Source organism: Periplaneta americana, chromosome 8 (genome assembly GCF_040183065.1).
Source record: "Periplaneta americana isolate PAMFEO1 chromosome 8, P.americana_PAMFEO1_priV1, whole genome shotgun sequence".
Taxonomy (NCBI): Eukaryota; Metazoa; Arthropoda; class Insecta; order Blattodea; family Blattidae; genus Periplaneta; species Periplaneta americana.
Window position 1 is genome coordinate 30,484,404 of NC_091124.1, and position 19,514 is coordinate 30,503,917.

The following is a 19,514-nucleotide window of genomic DNA, read 5'->3' on the forward strand; positions in this document are numbered from 1 at the left end:
CGTCTGGATTTTAAGTTCCTAATTATGTCATGTGAAGAATACAATGCGTGCAGTTCTGTGTTGTGTAACTTTCTGCATTCTCCTGTAACTTCATCCCGCTTAGTCCCAAATATCTTCCTAAGAACCTTATTCTCAAACACCCTTAATCTCTGTTCCTCTCTCAGAGTGAGTTCAAGTTTCACAACCATACAGAACAGCCGGTAATATAACTGTGTTATAAATTCTAATTTTCAGATTTTTCAACAGCATACTGGATGATAAAATTTTCTCAACCGAATAATAACAGACATTTCCCATATTTATTCTGTGTTTAATTTCCTCCCGAGTATCATTTACATTAGCGTGCAAATTAACCCGAAGAACGTAATTACTTTTGCAAAAACACTTAAACGAGATAAAAGAATTATCTAGGACATACCTCAGTAATCTATGTGGCCTCCCTTGTTCCTAATAACAGCTCTGAGGCGATTTGGCATGGATTCTACTAATTTCCCACAAATATTCTTCATTTCTTCATCGCGAAACCATACACCAATGAGGACAGAAATCATCTTCTCCTTTGTAGAACAATCCAATTTTTGCATTCTTCTTTTGCAAATTTACCACAAGTTGTCAATGTTGTTGATGTTGGGTGACTTGCCTGGCCAGGGGAGTACCTGAATATTCTTCGTTTTGAAGAATTCTGTAGTTTTTTGAGACGTATGGCATGGTGCCAGGTTTTGTTGGAACACACCTCTGCCATCCGAAAATGATTTTTGCAGCTGGGGTACGATTCTGGTTTTCAATAGGTGGATATATTTGTCAGAATTGATCATTCCCTTGATAGGTATTAATGCTCATGTGTGAAACAACCCCAAAACATTACTTTAGGGGGGTATTTGGGTGCTTGTTGGAGATGAGCTGGTGTTACTTTTTCGGATCCTTTCCGTATGTAAGAAACACGGTGGCCGTGGACCTCGAAATGAGACTCATCGGAAAAAAGTACATTCTTCCAGACATTCACTGTCCAGTGTTGATGTAATTTTGCCCACATTACTGTAAGCGTTTTTTGCACATAACAGGGGTTAGCAGTTGCTTCATAATAGGCTTACGAGCCCTTCGCCCAGCTTCCAAAAGCCTACGCCACACTGTTGTGACGTGAATATTCGCCCCATTGGTAGCCATTAACTCGCGGGTTAAGTCGACAGCAGTTAGTCTAGGATTTACTTTACTTTTCCTGACAATTACACGATCATCTGTAGGTGAAGTCTTCCTTTTCCGGCCACAGTTTCCTTTTTTCTGGGGTATGATGGATCCAGTCTCCCTATATCGTTTTATGATCGAATTAACAGTAGCCAAACCGATGTGACATTCTGCAGCAATTTGCCTCTGTGTCATAGAAGAATGCTCTGCTAATGTTATGTTTTATTTAACGACGCTCGCAACTGCAGATGTTATATCAGGTTCGCCGGATGTGCCGGAATTTTGTCCCGCAGGAGTTCTTTTACATGCCAGTAAATCTACTGACTAAGAGCCTGTCGCATTTAAGCACACTTAAATGCCATCGACCTGGCCCGGGATCGTACCCGCAACCTTGGCATAGAAGGCCAGCGCTATACCAACTCGCCAACCAAGTCGACTGCTCTGCTAATGTTATAATTTTATACCGTTTTCGTGGAGTTGTATCCATTTGTGAAGACGACAGCATGTAGACAGGATTGCTGTATTAAGTCTTCAACACAACTGAAATGCTTATAAGTACAAAACGACAGGCAAAATGCCACATATTACAAAAAAACAATAACGACAGACCTTCAACATTGGAATTATAAGTACTACAGATGACAATTAAAGCGGTATGAGCAGCTGTGAGGCCAACAGTGACAGAAAATGTAAAAATTTGTCGTGTTCGAATTAATTTGGACGCTACTGTATATTTGTTACTGTTGCTCCCAGATATTTGAACTTCACCACCTCTTCAAAAGATAAATTCTCAATTTTTATATTTCCATTTCGTACAATATTCTGGTCACGAGACATAATCATATACTTTGTCTTTTCGGGATTTACTTCCAAACCTATCTCTTTACTTGCTTCCAGTAAAATTCCCGTGTTTTCCCTAATCGTTTGTGGATTTTCTCCTACCGTATTCACGTCATCCGCTTAGACAAGTAGCTGATGTAACCCGTTCAATTCCAAACCCTCTCTGTTATCCTGGACTTTCCTAATGGCATACTCTAGAAGAGCAAAGTTAAAAAGTAAAGGTGATAGTGCATCTCCTTCCTTTAGCCCACAGTGAATTGGAAACGTATCTGACAGAAACTGACCTATACGAACTCTGCTGTACGTTTCACTGAGACACATTTTAATTAATCGAACTAGTTTCTTGGGAATTGCAAATTCAATAAGAATATCATATAAAACTTCTCTCTTAACCGAGTCATATGCCTTTTTGAAATCTATGAATAAATGATGCACTGTACCCTTATACTCCCATTTTTTCTCCATTATCTGTCGAATACAAAACATCTGGTCAATAGTTCATCTATTACGCCTAAAACCACATTGATGATCCCAAATAATTTCATCTACATATGGAATTAATCTTCCCAAAAGAATATTGAACAAAATTTTGTACGACGTCAACAAAAGTGATATTCCTCGAAAGTTACTACAGTTAGTCTTGTCCCCCTTCTTAAAGATAGGTACGATAATGGACTCCTTCCATTGTTCTGGTACAATGTCCTTTTCCCAAATAGCAAGCACAAGCTTATAAATTTCGTTAGATAGTGCGCTGCCACCCTCTTGTATTAATTGTGCTGGAATTTGATCGATACATGGAGACTTGTACTTTTTCAGATTTTCTATCGCAATTTGACTTCAGAAAGTGTGGTTTCGGGTATAAATGGCTCAGCAGTTTGCATTTCAATTTCGTCCCGACCATTTCTATTTGGCCTATGTATATTTAGTAGTTGTCCAAAATAGTTTTTCCATCTGTTTAGGATGGAATGAGCGTCTGCAAGCAAGCCACCATTTCCATCCTTGATCACGTTTAACCTTGCCTGATATCCATTCTTGAATTCCTTTATGCCCTTATATAAATCTCTATTGTTTTTATGCTTACTATTTGTTTCTAATCACCCTGTATAATGTGACAAAATAAATTATAAAAGAATTCATTTGCTACTGAAGCTTGGAGTATACATACAACCCGGGTATAAGCTAGAAAATAAATAAATGTCGTAAAATGCACAATTAAAAATTATGTTTTTGCAAATTTCTGAATTCTTGTTAAATATTATTATAAATAATTGTGCAGAAAAATAAAATTAATAAAGTATGCGGAAACAAAAATTTCTGTAATTTGTTTCTTGGAGTTTTATTACTTTAAATTCATCTTATCATACTCCAGATATACTTATGTAAGTAAATAGTAAATGATTAGACATAGGTATGTTTAGAACGAATTACTGCTGAATTTACATCACATTAATATACGTTATTTTATGGACACAAGATTGCAAAACTGCTGGCGCGACTCGAAATAAACATTGCGTTCGCGTCACGCTTGATCCGAAGAACGCGGGCGGCAGCAAGCCTGTAGAGCGCGAGGTAACACGCGCATTTTAGATCCGTTATCTGCGGCGTATTGCGCTCATACAACTTACATTAATTAATGGGATGCGCACAATCATCATCAATTGCGACGAAATATTAATTCCAGCTTGGGAATCAAAGAGTCTCATGCTCCCATTTGATTTTATATGAACCAGCCTCTTTGGTTTCATAATGTGTCTTGCCTAGCTGGTAAGAAACTTTCTTCGTGATTTCTTACAAAGTTGTGGGAATGTACAAATGTTGTTTTGAAAATAAGGTCCTCAGTAGAACTGGCAATTCCGTTTTATTTCTTCTTGTTAATACTTATGACTAGGGCTGGACTGATGTGCTCAAAATATGAAATATGCAAGAACATGTAAAATAGAATTTTTTGGAGTTAAATATCGTTAACACTTTGAGGCAAACCACTCTTAAGGAACAAATTTGAGTTGGATATTGGTCAAATTAATTAGAATACATAAAATAGAGAAGAAATTGTAACGTTTGTAAGTTCATAAATTTGCATACAAATTAGGAGGTGGCTTTATTTGAAGCCACCGTGGCACAACTCACGACATTAAAACAAAATAGAAAGTGTGGTGGATTCAAATGAAGCCACAATGCCTCAAAGGGTTAAAAAATATGAATGGCATATGACACTGGTAGGTCTATGTAATTTTTTATTTCGCTTTAAGATTAAACATTTACACTTTATTTTCTTATTTATTTATGTTTCTTGTAGAGAAACACAACTGAAATTTTCCAAGGTTCTGTGTTGTGATACTTTGTTATTTACAATGATATTTCTGAATACCGTCGAAGTCGGTTCTTATGGATGTTAATGTTGATTAACTGGTTCGTCACTACAACTCCACTGCTTATTCAGAATATCTTGACCGCAATTGAATGGTTTGATTCCAAAATCTGCCATTTTGCTCAAAAATAAATTTTAACCCACTAACATAATAAACACAGGCTTATATCTTAACTGTGAATCCAATGGTAAAGATTTTTTTTGTTAATTTCTACTATTTGTGACTGCAAATGATATTTATATATATGTTTAATTTTTTTCCCATAACTACCTATTTTATGTTATTCAGGCTAAAACCTACTATCATATATTTTATTTTATAAACTATGAAGTATTCTAGTACGTCAAGTACATAGAAAGGTATAAAATACCGATAACGTAAGAATGAACACGTATTTTTCAAACTGGGTCGTTTATGGTAAAGCTCCTTCCTGTAAAGATAACGTAACGAGAAATAAGAGGTTTTCGAAACAAACCATTCATTTGCCAAACACTGAAATTCACAATTGAGGACCGTGTTTGGAAAACTTGCTAACTGCAAAATTTGCAAAATTGACATTTTGATGGCTTCGTTAACATAAGGCAGGCCTCTACATGATGTCCAAGGCGCCTTAGTAAAATTGGATTATTTCTCTTCATTGTAGCGTGTCAAAGTGTGATCGTTTTTTCAAAACTTGCTTCCTATTATAAGTGAGAGTTACAGGAAAACTTGCTTACTATAGTGTTTTGTCTCTCCTGTAAAATTTATTTTTTCAGTTAGCAAGTTTTGCAAAGACTGTCCTCAATTTCAACAGTTTATTTGCTCTCCCGACATGATCCTAAGATTTGGGATGTTAGGAAGATTTTCGAGATTTGAAGGCATTCAAGAAATTACGACCAATGTAACAAAAAACTTGTTAGCAATCTTGAAAAATTTCTCTGAGGAGGGCATATGGCAGAGGAAGAAAAACGATGAGAAGTGAATGAAGTCAGAAGTAACCTACTTCGAGAATGTGAACTAAGAATGTAAGTTAGTCGCATTTTCAAGGACGAAGGTGAATTACTTTTCTCTCAGACCTGGTATCAGTAGTCAGACACACAGGATGGGGTCACGGTAGTGATGTTTGTTGCTTCGAGTCTTGTCTCATGTTGCAAAGCACAGGCCCGTATCATGGCTTCAGTCCTGATAACCAATTTACTACTTCTGTTTTCTTATACTTTTTTCATAATCTAAGGGCGACTGACCACTATTGCCAAGAGTGTTATAACTCGCACCTGCATTGATAAGAGCTTTAACAACTTCCCAGTGTCCTCGTTGTGCTGCTGCGTGCACTGGAGTTTGACCATCACCGTTAACAGCATCAGGATTCGCGCCTAACTTGATGAGTTCATGAACCATTTTCAAGTTTCCTCTCATTGCAGAGATATGAAGAACTGTGTTACCAAGCTTGTCAACAGCACTTAGGTTAGCTCCTGCCATGATAAGAGCTGTAACAATTGGCAAGCGTCCTACATTTGCTGCTACGTGGACTGGAGTTTGACCATCACCGTTAACAGCATCAGGGTTCGCGCCTAATTTGATGAGTTCATGAAGCATTTTCAAGTTTCCTCCCGTTACAAGAATATGAAGAACTGTGTTCCCAATCTTGTCAGCAGCACTTAGGTTAGCTCCTGCCATGATAAGAGCTTTAATTAGTTCCAAGTGTCCTTCTTCTGCTGCTACGTGGACTGGAGTTTGACCCTCATCGTTAACAGCATCAGGGTTTTCTCGTAACTTGATGAGTTCATGAACAATTTCTAAGTTCCCTCCAGCTGCAGCGAAATGAAGTACTGTATTACCAGTATTGTCAACTACGCTTAGGTTAGCTCCTGCCACGATAAGAGCTTGTAAAAATTGAAAGTGACCGTGATATGCTGCATATTGTAGCGGCGTGTTACCGAACTTATTAGAAGCGTCTAAGTTAGCGCCTAACTTGATGAGTTCTTGAAGAATTTCCATTTTTCCTCCAATTGCGGCATAGTGGAGCGTTGTGTAGCTGTAAGGACCCGAAACAGCACTATAATTAGCGCCAGCCATGATTAGAGCATTGAAAATTTGGAAGTTACCTCTTGATGCAGCTGCAAGGAGTGGCGTGTCGCCGTTATATGCGGAACTGTTAGGGTTAGCGCCTGCTTTTATAAGAGCTTGAACAACTAGGTAGTTTCCTATATCCACTGCTGTGTGGAGTGGTGTAAATCTATAACGGTCAACTGTATTAATTTCGGCGCCAGACTTGATAAGTTCTTTAACTTCTGCAAAATATCCCATTTCTGTCGCAAAATGTAGTGGAGTCATGCGATTCTTATAATCTAAAACGTCAGTGTTTGCACCTGCGGCGATAAGGGCCTGAACAATTGATGTGTATCCCAAACGTGCGGCATAGTGCAGCGGTGTGCTACCCCCCCTATCAACAGCCATAATGCTTGCGTTTTTGGCAATGAGTTTCTTAACTACAGACAGATGACCACCTTTCACCGCCATGTGTAACAGTGACTGTCCTTTACCGTTCTCAGAATTGACGCTCGCTCCCAATTTAAGAAAAGCTTCAAGTACAGGTGTAAATCCTGCATAAACTGCTTCAAATATCGGCGTTTCAAGCCTATTATTGTTTACTAAAGGATTTGCACCATATGATACTAGAAATTCCACTAAATCAAGGGATCCTGATCGTGCCGCAAACAACAAAGGTGTCAGTCCATAACGACCTTCGGATAGTGGATCCGCACCCAGGCTTATGAAAAATTTGACGAGCTGAACAGATCCTGATCTTGCTGCATGGAATATAAGCGTCGCGCCGTCGGAATCCTTATGATTTAGTTTCGCGCCCCAGGATAAGAACACCTCTACAAGTGGTAATGATCCTGACTGTGCCGCGTACATGAAGGGAGTTCGTGATTTAGAGTCTTTTACTTCCACGTTTACACCTGTTGCAAGCATCATTTGTACAATCGGAACTGATCCAGACTGTGCTGCGCAGTGAAGAGGTGTTAACCATTCCGTAATATCGTCTCGCGTAGATGCATGCGACAGAGGATTAAGTATATCTGAAATTGAAAATGGTTCCGTAATATCGTCTGATATAGATGTATCCGATAGAGGATTATAATATTTTAAAATTGCAGACGTGTTTGCACCTGCATTGAGAAGAAATTGTGTCACAGCTATGTGTCCCTCTCTAGAAGCAATGCAAAGGGGAGATTTGTGAATTTGTAATTCTCCATCCAATGGTGTTCCCAGTAACATTAATATGGCCACGTCTGCGATGTCTCCTCTCCTGACCGCTTCTGACAGATGTTTGGTTCTCTCAGTAGAATTGAACGTTGAAAATCCCTGCGAACAATATTATTTGTAATTGAGTAAATGGCGATCTAACTCGTGTTAATTATGTAAGCATGTGCGGCTTACAGCTGTTTCGGTGCTACTTGACACCATCCTCAGAGCCTTCTGTGTCTCGGCGCCATCTGAACTTCGCTGCCTGTGGTGTGGGTGCGTTTGTGCGATGAAGAGTTGTGTCAAATAGTGTGTGATTTCTGAAATTAATCTGTGTGTTGAGAATTTGATTGGAGTGTGTTTTAGTGTGTCTGTATATTTCATATTGTTCTAGTGTGTTGAGTTTTTGGGTTGTATGTGTAGGATTTACATGTCTGTATTTATGTTATTGTATGTGTGGTTAGCATTAGTTATGTGTTCGGCATATGTAGATGTATTGTGTCCTCTGGTTATTTTTTAATGTGTTCTTTGTATCGAGTTTGGAATGATCGGCCTGTCTGTCCAATGTAGAATCTGTCGCAACTATTGCATGTGAGTTTGTATACGCCTGTGTGGTACAAGAGGACACAATACATCTACATATGCCGAACACAATGCTAACCACACATACAATAACATAAATACAGACATGGAAATCTTACACATACAACCCAAAAACCAAAACTCAACACGCTAGAAAAATATGAAATATACAGACACATTAAAACACACAGCAACCAAATTCTCAACACACAGTTAAATTTCGGAACACACACACTATTTGACACAACTCTTCATCACACGAACGCACCCACACAACAGGCAGTGAAGTTGAGATGGCGCCGAGACACAGAAGGCTCTGAGGATGGTGTCAAGTAGCACCAAAACAGCTGTAAACCGTACGTGCTTACATAATTAACACGAGTAAGATCGCCATTTAATCAATTATTTATATTCAAGTGTTAAAAGTAGTGTACGAAAAATTCAACATGCAATAATATTTGCATGAATATGGCATTTCTTCGGAAGTCATGACCTTTTTTATTTTAATCGCTACTGAATGCAATTTTTTAAATGTTTCCATATATTTGTGAAAGCTCAGTCAGTTTTCTGAATTAAGGGAACTAATTTTAATTTTCAAGGTATATTGTGAATAAATATATTTCTGTTGGTTTAGTCGGTTGTGTTATGACTTAAGAGATATAGCGTGTTCTTATTCTAATGGACATAGCAGAACGTACGGGTCATTCCATGTGAAATCAGAGAAGAAAGAAACTTCCTAAAAAAAAAAGGATATATGTTATAGGGGTAGGAGATACTTTATTGTCTGTAGTCCGTTCTCATTTAAGTCCATTTCCTGCCTTAATGCTTTAAATTTATCGTTGTTCCGTACAAATCGCCAGTTTCAAAGGAATGAACGTTAAACGTCTTACGATAGACATTCCAACAAAAGGTCACATTATAGCTGAGAGTACGATTTGCCTAGCTATGCATGCACCGTGTTTTATATTGATAATTGAGGAGGACATAATTAGATATATCGATATTCGATAGACTTTCCCACGGGAAGCAAATGAAATATGAATAGATTCCCCTCGCTCTGAAAAAATTGTATCAATCTTAATTTCGATGTAGCATTTATAAATTCTCCCGTAAAAAAATAATCTCGTTAAATTATACTAACTGCGCCCAAGTTCCGGGTCCCATGATGCTGAGCGCGTGGACAATGTGCTATGCCGTTCTGCTAGCAGAGCAGAAACAATTTTGCTCACGTCACGCTTACAGAAGCCATCTTGCGCACAATGCTATGTACTTGAAAATAATAACAATTATAATTTGTTGATTATTGACAAAGTAATCTAATATTAATATGTGTTTCATCTGGCAAGACGAAATTCATTCGTTTAATTAAACATTTTGCCATTCATGAGACCTATTTTACGATTCATGAAAACTAACCTAAATACATAGGCCTACTTGTTTCCTTTTTTACAAAATAAAATGATTAGTACGACCACCGAAAACCGAATACCGCTTTAAAATATGCGTTGTTAATTTAAAAATGATCACTTCATTTTTATTAATATGAATATTTCAAAATATTTGTTATATTCAAATATCAGATAACACTCGCCTGTAGGCCCTAGCTTTGTTTCCTGAACGTTGGAAACTTCTTCATAATGAGATGATGCTGTCAACATAAATGTAAGCGTTCACTACATCGTACCGCACTCCTCGTGCGAAACGCACGCAACGGATATTTTAAGTGCAGTGCGTTCACTGTAACGGCTCCACCTCATCGCCTCATCGGATTCACTATCAGCTGTTAAAAACATGACGTCGTACGATATTGACATTGCTGAAAACAGAGGAGTTTGAGGTTAGGTCTATTAATTATGACTGTTAGGATATAAGAATTTGTAACTGCTTCATGCGTCTAAGGGCCGTATTCATAAACGAGACTTTGGATGAAGACTTCCCAAAGTCGACTTTCGTAGTAAAGTTTAACTTTGTTAAAAGTCCTATTCATAGACAATACTTCTGAGACTTTGACTTTGACTTTGTTAAGTCGAGATTTGACGATCTTTGTCTAATGTTCGCAATCAAAATCACTGCCTTCTAAACGAATTAAATTAATAGACAGTTGAAATAGAGTAGGCATTGCCACAATCAAACCATCTTTTGAGTCACAAATCAATGAAACAATTGAACATCGGTACATGTTAAGCAATTGTTAACCGTTCTTGCAGCTTTACATAAGAATAATATTATTCGAGGGCTTATTGTGAAACTAACGTAAGTACAAAATTTTACATTTTTAGGTCTTTACACCAATCCATAATAATTTGTTCTTCTACTTGGTCACAAAAAATCGTAACTTTGTTCGTACAGTCTTGTATATAACACAATTCATAACTACAAAACATGATAGTATAGTTTATCTGAAATAGTATTGCCTGTTAAGAATTTTGTTGTGAATAAAACATCTATTGCAGTTATGTTACTTTCACATTAAGCCCTGAAATTATTTCATTGTAAAATAATTTTGTTGTGAAGATTTGGAAGATAAGATTCCATCAATGACAGAGTAAGAAAGAGACATATTATCCAGCTGACGGTTGGCAGAGTTATTCCCTGCATGTCTGCAGAAACTACTTAAAAATTATCTGAAATCAATATGCGGAAAACATTATTATGACGACCACAAGGATTATAAATTAACTGAATTTCCAATTGTATAACCTATCCTCTATAAAATTAAATAGTGAGAATCAATATTAAGCTATTAATCCTTACCTATAGCGTAAAATCGCGATGAAATAAGTTGTATTATTCATTGGTGGAACGGATAATCCTCTTTGATTATTCATTAATAGAAGTTGAAACAGGACGAGGATATTTAATACTGTCTGTTTATGAAATCTGTACCTTGATTTGAATTTATAATCTATAATAATACGCTAAGAAACATGAGCAGCTTTAATAATCTCCTACATGTCTTCAATATTCTCGGCAAATTCAACAATTTCCCAAATATCAGTCATTTTCTTTATGTCCACGAACGAAAGTCAAAGTTATAGTCTAGATTTTCGGCGACTACGAAGTAAAGTCACTATTGAAGTTTACTTTCGTCAAAGTGTCGACTGTGAATAGGAAAATGGTGACATTGTACTTTCCAAAGTCAACTTTGGTCCAAAGTCTCGTCTATGAATACGACCCTTAATTGAAGAGGAAAAAACAAAAGAGGTATTGTTTACATAATATATATGTAGGAAACGACTTGATTACTGTAATGGGAACGCCTCAAAGTATATAATTCTTCGCAATTTTCTACAAGCGAAATAAGTTTTCCGTCTGCCATTTTGGCGCGACACTGAACATGGCACAACATAATAGTAACAGTTGAACAATTAAAATTGATTTATTAAAGAAGGCCATGATCGCACGCATCGGAAAGGTTGCTCATCCGAGAAACTTGGACGGATTTACCGAGAGCCGATGCGTGCGATACGATGTAGTGGACGCGGTTACATAACAATTACAGCAAAGATTGTCTTTTTCCGATCCGTGCGATTCCTCCGATGAGTGTGATACGATGTAGTGAACGCTTACCTTAACAGTTACAAAGTAACTGCCAATTGTACTATTTGTCAATATTAAATTCGGAACAAAGTTCGAAAAGGAAAATTCATCGTAACAAGTAGATGCAGAGGAAGATGGTGGATGACAGGATTGGAAGGTGTGAGTAGTGTTAAATTGATAAAGAAGAACGGAAGCGGCAACTGAACTCTGGTCTGTGCATCTCAAATTGCATCATGACAATGCCTGGGTTGCCACAGACGACGCTAAGAAAGGATAGGAAGGAGACGTTTATGATAAGCAAAGTCTTTCTTGTCATGCTGTGAAGGATATGAAATAGACCAGTACACGAAATCTGAGGCAGCGCGGGTTTCTTCACCTGTTTTGAGTCGATGTCCAATATTCGATTCGTAAACGACGTGAGATGAATACTCACCACACATTGGTCGAATTTGATCACATCGTGTTGATCAGCATCCTTGATGATGACGTTACACCCGGAGTATTCCCAGGTAACTTCACCGGAGTAAGGAGCTGTACACGTGACTTCAGGTTCTTGGATATTGGAAATACAATCGGAGGCGGAATCCATTCGTACGTGATGTTCAGGAACAACTGCGATCACACAAATAATAATAATAATAATAATAATAATAATAATAATAATAATAATAATAATAATAATAATAATATATTCTTGTGAGTTAATGCCAGCAGGCCTCTTCACTTAGCCAGAAACAAAAGAAGCTGATACAATTTGCAGATGTAGAGGACCAGGAAGTCACCTTGAACGATCACAGTCCAGTTACACTTCTCGTTACTCCAGACGTCGAATCCTTTAAGAAAATACACTCCCGACTGGAAACGGGTGATCCTCCAAATTTCCAGTTGTACTTTAGTGTCGTCTCTAGTTATGGTTATTTGCTGGTCGAAATTGCCTATCTCTGTGTTCCCCGGCCCAAAAAACCATATATTGTTTTCTTCAGACTCTATATAGGCTTCCAAAGTCAGGGTGTTGCCTTCCTTGATTCGCACGACATCTGGTGTTACGGGGTTGAGTACCAAGCCGTTATCTATATCATAGCAAACATTGATATTATTGTCAGATTCTGAAGATGGCCTCCAACATCCTGTTTTTCAACTAGAACTCATTTCTGAGGAAAACCCGCTGAAAAACTTCAGTTGATATACTAAGGTAAAGGGATTCGTCGGAAAAACCACGTTCGCAGCAAAATTAACCTTTGATTGAAATATATAAAATTATTCTAATATTGTTAAAATTTGGATTATAAATATGCTAAGAATTGGAGGAAGATGGTTCTTGAAAATTGAATTGCTTTAATTATGCAATGAATACATTTAATACTATTTTCAAATATTTTCTTGGTCCAAATATACAAAAATCAAAGCCTGTAATACGTCTCATGTTTGTAAGTGGAGATTTGAATATAAGAAAAGAATAGTGAATAGCTCAAAACTCACATGTTTCAATTTGTTCTCAAATTCTATTTTGCATATAGTTGTAATATTCATACGTAGACCTTTGAAGTGGTGCAGAAATTTGCAGTTTTCGATGTACATGTCACAGCGACAATAATTTACAGTGAATTTCAGGAAATTGAAGAGTGTTACCCCAAAACGCGTTAAGTCCATTTTTATGGAAGGACCGGGCTAGATTTTTATCCACCGCTCTACGAACTGAGCGAGTTTTCAAGCGATATGCGCAATGACACGAACTTTTAAACAGGGATTTTCGTTAGTTTGGAAGAAACATGCTTAAAATGATATAGTGTCAAATATAATCATATATAGGCTATGTATACATAGTAAAATTCGTCAAATAAACTGAGCGATTTTTGTGATCACATTTTTCAATTGTAGGAAGACCACAAATCTAAAGCCTATGGAAATTTTTAGGAACTAAAAACGCTTCCAATTTTCTTTCCCCTGTTTTTATAGGACTAAAGAAATCTGAAGAACAAAATATGCTATTCACTTAATTTCGAATTTTTTTATGCCTGCTTACTTTTTCCAATTTCTTGGCTTTAATATGAACTTAAAGTTATTTACATAATCGTTTATTTATTTTATTTTATTTACATAAAAATTTTGTTTACATAAAATTGTTTTTTTTTTCAATCTTCTTCACCTAAATATTTCAATTAAGATATAAAATGATAGTTAATAGTAGTGAATTGTAGAAATCCCACATGTCCTGGAGGTTCATATTTTTTTTTACAAAAATGCTAAGGAGAAAGAATTTAGATCATATATGCCAATCTCTAGAAGTAATTATTATGCTTTAATAACAAATATTCACATCAGAATAACAAACGCTTTTAAAGATAATCAGTTTTTGTTCCATCTAAAAAATTTACCCAAACGGATATGCGGGGTTTCTGCAATTCACGATTAAAATAATGTAATGAACACGGGATTACTACCTGTGATGAAAAATTTTTAAGAAAATACGCGGTCTACACCTGTAGTAGACTAGGGGAAACAGATATTTTCAAAGATAAAAACAATTTGATCCCTTTTCAGAGGAAATGCAGTATAATATAAATGGAAGTCTCGTGGACTCAGAATGGCACATAAAAGAATACCGCACTAAACAATGGAATATCGTCCTTCTGGATATAGGTCTTTGGGCCGTCCGCTGAAGCACTCGAGTGCGACCGTATGACGCCGCTAGACTAGTACATAATAGCAAAAAGATGATGAAGAAGAGGAAGTTTCTAATTGAATATTATTAAAATATAATATAGGTGCACACCAAAATCGATACTTATCTTCGACACTATTATTTGCATTAACAATTACCTGCAATGAAGTAGCCACAGAGTATAATGATATGCCCCACAACAAACATGGTGAGAACTTTGTATAGGATGAACTGGTCTGCGTACGGACAGAACTGCAAGAACTGATTAATTCGAGTTGTACACTAGCGGCTAAGATATTGTCGCGCTAAATCCTACGTCAATTCCGGGATGTGTTATGAAAATGAAATCAAACAGCTTTTAATTACACTGATATAGATCTAGTTAGTTACTCATCTTTGACTTCTGCGTAGCATTAAGTTATTTTAGAGATTTATACAGACATTTTATTCGCCAGAAAACAAAAATTTCTTTGAATTACGTAACTATATACATAAATTTTACAATTTTCTGAGAGGTAGGTTACAGAAATATTTAAGGTCTATTATACAGGATGATTCACGATGTTTTTACCACCACTTACGGATCATATTTCCGAAGACATTCTGAGCAAAAGAAGTCATATAACCATATGTCCTAATCCCAATATTTCTAGAGTTACACTAATTTGAAATTTGTAGTATATATTTTTCTAAATTATAGACATCAGATCAAAGAATTTGAGTGACCACAAGGGTCCTGAATACAATATATAGTACATATATGTACAACATAGTGTTATATTTACTCTGTAATTTGCCAATTATAGCTACATTTTAAATTTTTGGCTATGATATCTATACTTAACTCTTTTTAATTTATTTTTATTTGGTATTTTTGATTTATATCTATATTTGTGTCTTTTATTTAGGTAGTATCTATTTGTTTTTTTTTTTCATTTTTAATTCTTAATTTGTAATTAAACTTGTATCTTGCATTTGTTTCTGTTTTATCTCTTTTTTCATGTTATATGCAATTCTGTGTTTTGTTTAAACAATTCTTTACTGTCTATTGTAATTGGGGCTTTGCCCTGTTATAGACATAAATAAATAAATAAATAAATAAATAAATAAATAAATAAATAAATAAATAAATAAATAAATAAATAAATAAATAAATAAATAAATAAATAAATAAATAAATAAATAAATAAAATATGATGTGATACATTAAAGAAAGAAGAAAGTTAATTGTTAGTTGTTGAAGGCAAATATAAGTGGATTAATTGAAAAAAGAGATGATGATGTGATATTTGAAGAAAATCCTTGATAATATTTATAAGAATATACATTACAATTAAGGAGATTCAAGAATAACTTAAAAAGTTGTGTATAAAGTGCAAATTAAAATTAAGGTGACATTCAACATTGAACTTCCTTGGTTTGAATTGTAAATTATTTAAAAATAGCGTGTAAGAGGGCCTTAGACTAGAAATGTTTAGTTTAAATGTAGTTCTGTTTATAAGTATGCATAAGGATGTAATTATTTGACTTATTTGAACTGTTGTATCAGTGAAGCGAGGTGAGTCAGTGAAGTTATGGTTTTACATTGCAGTGAACAGTTCCGATCAGTGATAATTTATAGCGTCAATGAAATGTGTTCTATAGTGTCAGTGAAATGTGTTACAGAGTGTCAGTGAAATGTGTGCTAAAGTGTCAGTGAAATGCGTCATAGTGCCACTACAGGGAATGAGATGAGAGTAAAGTGAAAGACTATTGAAACTTATGTAGGGCCTATACATAATTATGTAGGTTGTATTGTAAAATTAGGTATTTTATTTATGTTTTGTTATTATTGTGTTAAATTGTATTGTGTATTCTTATTGTGTTGTGTATAAAATTGTATATGTATTGTAAAATTGTTTTGTGTATTGTAAATTTTATTGTGTATTGTTTATATTGTATATACCACTGCCACCGGGTTCTTGCCCACTTGCAGTGTAAATAAATACATACATTACATAATCGAAAGGAATGTGAAGATAATTCCATGTGAATTTTGTAATAGAACCTCTACTGCCAAACAGCAAACCAAAGACAGACCATTGTTTAAGAGGGACGTTGTACTTTTGAGAAAGATACGGCAGACAAGGTTCATATATAGACTTCTTCTCAATATCAACTTCGGTGACCTGATTTAGGATTCTTTCGATAACTTTTTTCTTTAGTTTTAAGGGTAAAAATAGAGAATTAACTATTGAGAAGTACCATTTCTTTAATTGGCTAGTGTTCTGAAGTTATAAATTTGTCGTTGATTGCCGAGTACAGAGATAGTTTTTCAAATTTTTACTAAAAATTACATCATTCCTAGGCACTTATTAAAACAATTATTTTCACAACTCATACGACTTTAGGAACTTGATTATTGGCAGTTTAATTCTGCTTCCTAATGTACAGTTTTAAAGAATTTACAAGATTGGAACGATTTGTAACAATTATTGTGATGAGTACGTACGAAAGATTTAATTTTGAAGTTAAAAATCGAGAAAAAGAATTCTATGCGAAGCTACTATGGAATTCACAACACGTTTGTAGTTTCAGAATTACTAGCTAATTAAAGAACTGAAACTTCTGAATAGTTCATTCTGTATTTGTAATATTCTTTTTTACTCTTAAATGTAAGGAATAACCTAATGTTTTTTTTTTGTAAACAACTTGAAATTAGTGAACTCTGAAAATATAGAGAGTAGGACAATGTTTGTATGAAATTTTTTTGCTCAGAATGTCTTCGGAAATAAGTTGCGTAAAGGACGGTAAATCCTCTTGAATCACCCTGTATAGATAGTGAACCATAAGACAGAAATGTCATTAATTTGAAGGGGTTATTCTATGAGATATTTGAAACGATGCATTTCATATAATTTTTGTCGTTTTTGCTTACTTTTCGAGAAAAAAATATTTTATATAAAACATTTCATAGAGTATTTTTGAAATCCTACGGGTATTGATTTAATTCCCAATATGCTCAGGCAATTGAAGGGTGCAGTGCATTATGATAATAAAGGATTGAAAGAATCTTAGTTTTGTCCTTTAAATGTGCAGAAATTTGATCCCACAAATGTAATTTTTCGTTCTAAAGGGAATTTTAAAACGTAATGTACTCCGACAACATTGTAAAGATTATTGCCTGGAGAGAGGCAGATATGTTACGCCGAAGAGCTGGCATGTTATAAACTACGGTTGAGAAAACGATAAATGTAAACATAACACTCACATTCGCTTTTAAAGACAGCTCGGAAAATTAAATTCTTGTACCTAAGTTTACCGGTAGCAAATTTAAAAAATGAAATTGGGAGGGAATTATTTCTAATTTACTGAAGAAAATGCTTACAGTACGACAAAAGAAGCTTTAAAATCATGAAGTAGATTTTTATAACGTAAAATACGCTTTTCCTATTCCCTGTGTTCACCGATTATTTAATTAAAATTAATAAGAAAAATTTAAAAAACATATAATTTTAATTTTGTTCGTATTGTACTTCTCTTTTTGCATGTAGAGTTTCAAATGTTTTAACATTTTGTTTTAATAACGTAAAATGATCATCATTAATGTTTACGTTCTCTAGACTATTGAAATGAATTGAGAGTGTAGATATATTTCTTAATATTTTAAATTTATTTTGAAATATTCATAACTTATTATCTGTATTCTCTGAACGTTTAATTAAAATTAGATTGTAGAGTTTATTTTCAATTTTCCAAGATATTGTTTAACGTGAAATGAGAAATATTCATTCTCCGGTCTCTAACACAGTTTAAACATAAAAAGGTAAACGGTATGTCAGTACATTATTATTATTATTATTTATTATTATTATTTAACTATGTAAATATATTGTGATTATTTTATAAAATATAATACTTCTACATTTGACACAAAAATAAGATAGAACATCTAAATATATATTTTTTGTATAAAATATTATCTAGTAATGAAAAAAATACTTCTAAAAATATCTATATATCGATACTAAATGAAATTTCACAACAAAAATAGTTCATCCAAAGGGTTGGACTCGGGAAGTGTACCCAAAACGCTCATTGCATTTCCGCGTTGAACTGCAATACTTAAACGTTGACGCAAATAAGTAGTGCAACGACGATCACCGGTAACGGAGATAAAAATTTTTCCTATTTGAGATACCAAAACTTTAGCGTCATGACTCCAAGGACCGAAGGTCTCCACAGCAAAGGGGACAAAATATAATTGTCTAAAAGAGGAGCATACTTATTGACTTTTTTTGTCATGGCCAATTCAGCAGCAGATGCTACGCGTCTGGAAGTATTCGGCAAGTGAGATGGAGCTAGAGTGTCAACGTAAGTGGAGTCCCAAATTAAAGATTTTCCTCTAGACCATGGAATTAAGGTATGTCTAGTTCTAGTTCACTGATATTGAGAGCTAGACTACTACTTTCAATTCAGAAGAGATTCAGTCTTAGAACGTACAACTTACCAGTTTTGGTACCAACTTGCTAGCTATGCTCACCGCATCCTGGAAGTGACATTTAATTGAAGGAACGACCGGCACTGAAATTTCCTGTTTCAACGGACGACGAACAAACCCATTGCATGTACTAACACGGATGTAATATGAAGATAGGATGAAACAAAATTTGCTATCCTGAATGTTAGGAATGCGGAGCATCCAGAAATACGGATTGTCTGAGTATATCTGTAAACAGGGCTGGGCAAAATACTGACATCCAAGTATTTCAAATACAAATACAAATTACTTCAAAAAATTGTATTTGAAATACAAATACAAAATACTTTAAAAAAATTAACCTAAATACATTTGTATTTCAAATACTCAACATTTGTATTTCAAATACTCGATAAAATATATAGGCCTAAAGAAATAAGAATATCACTAAACATCTAAAATATTATATTAACATTAAAAGTATTTTACCTCGAAGTTTTATATAAACACTGTAACTGAACATTCTTCCTTTACCCAGTCAGCAATGAAATTATGCTACATATGAATAATTACTGCTCTCTTTCCAAAAAATCAGTTTCTCAAGAAGTTTATCAGATAAGGATCTCCTTGCTTGTGAATGAATAAATCCTGC

General features: G+C 35.0%; 1 protein-coding gene across 1 annotated transcript; it reads right to left on the reverse strand.

Annotated features, from left to right (window-relative positions):
* Positions 1 to 3,933: 3,933 nt before the first annotated feature.
* Positions 3,934 to 14,672, reverse strand: LOC138704615 (ankyrin-1-like). The gene is made up of 4 exons (XM_069832693.1): positions 14,562 to 14,672; positions 12,524 to 12,811; positions 12,175 to 12,353; positions 3,934 to 7,739 (listed from the first exon to the last, which is right to left on the reverse strand). Exons 1-4 carry the CDS (start codon positions 14,608 to 14,610, stop codon positions 5,568 to 5,570), a joined length of 2,688 nt encoding a protein of 895 aa, XP_069688794.1. The 5' UTR covers positions 14,611 to 14,672; the 3' UTR covers positions 3,934 to 5,567.
* Positions 14,673 to 19,514: the final 4,842 nt, after the last annotated feature.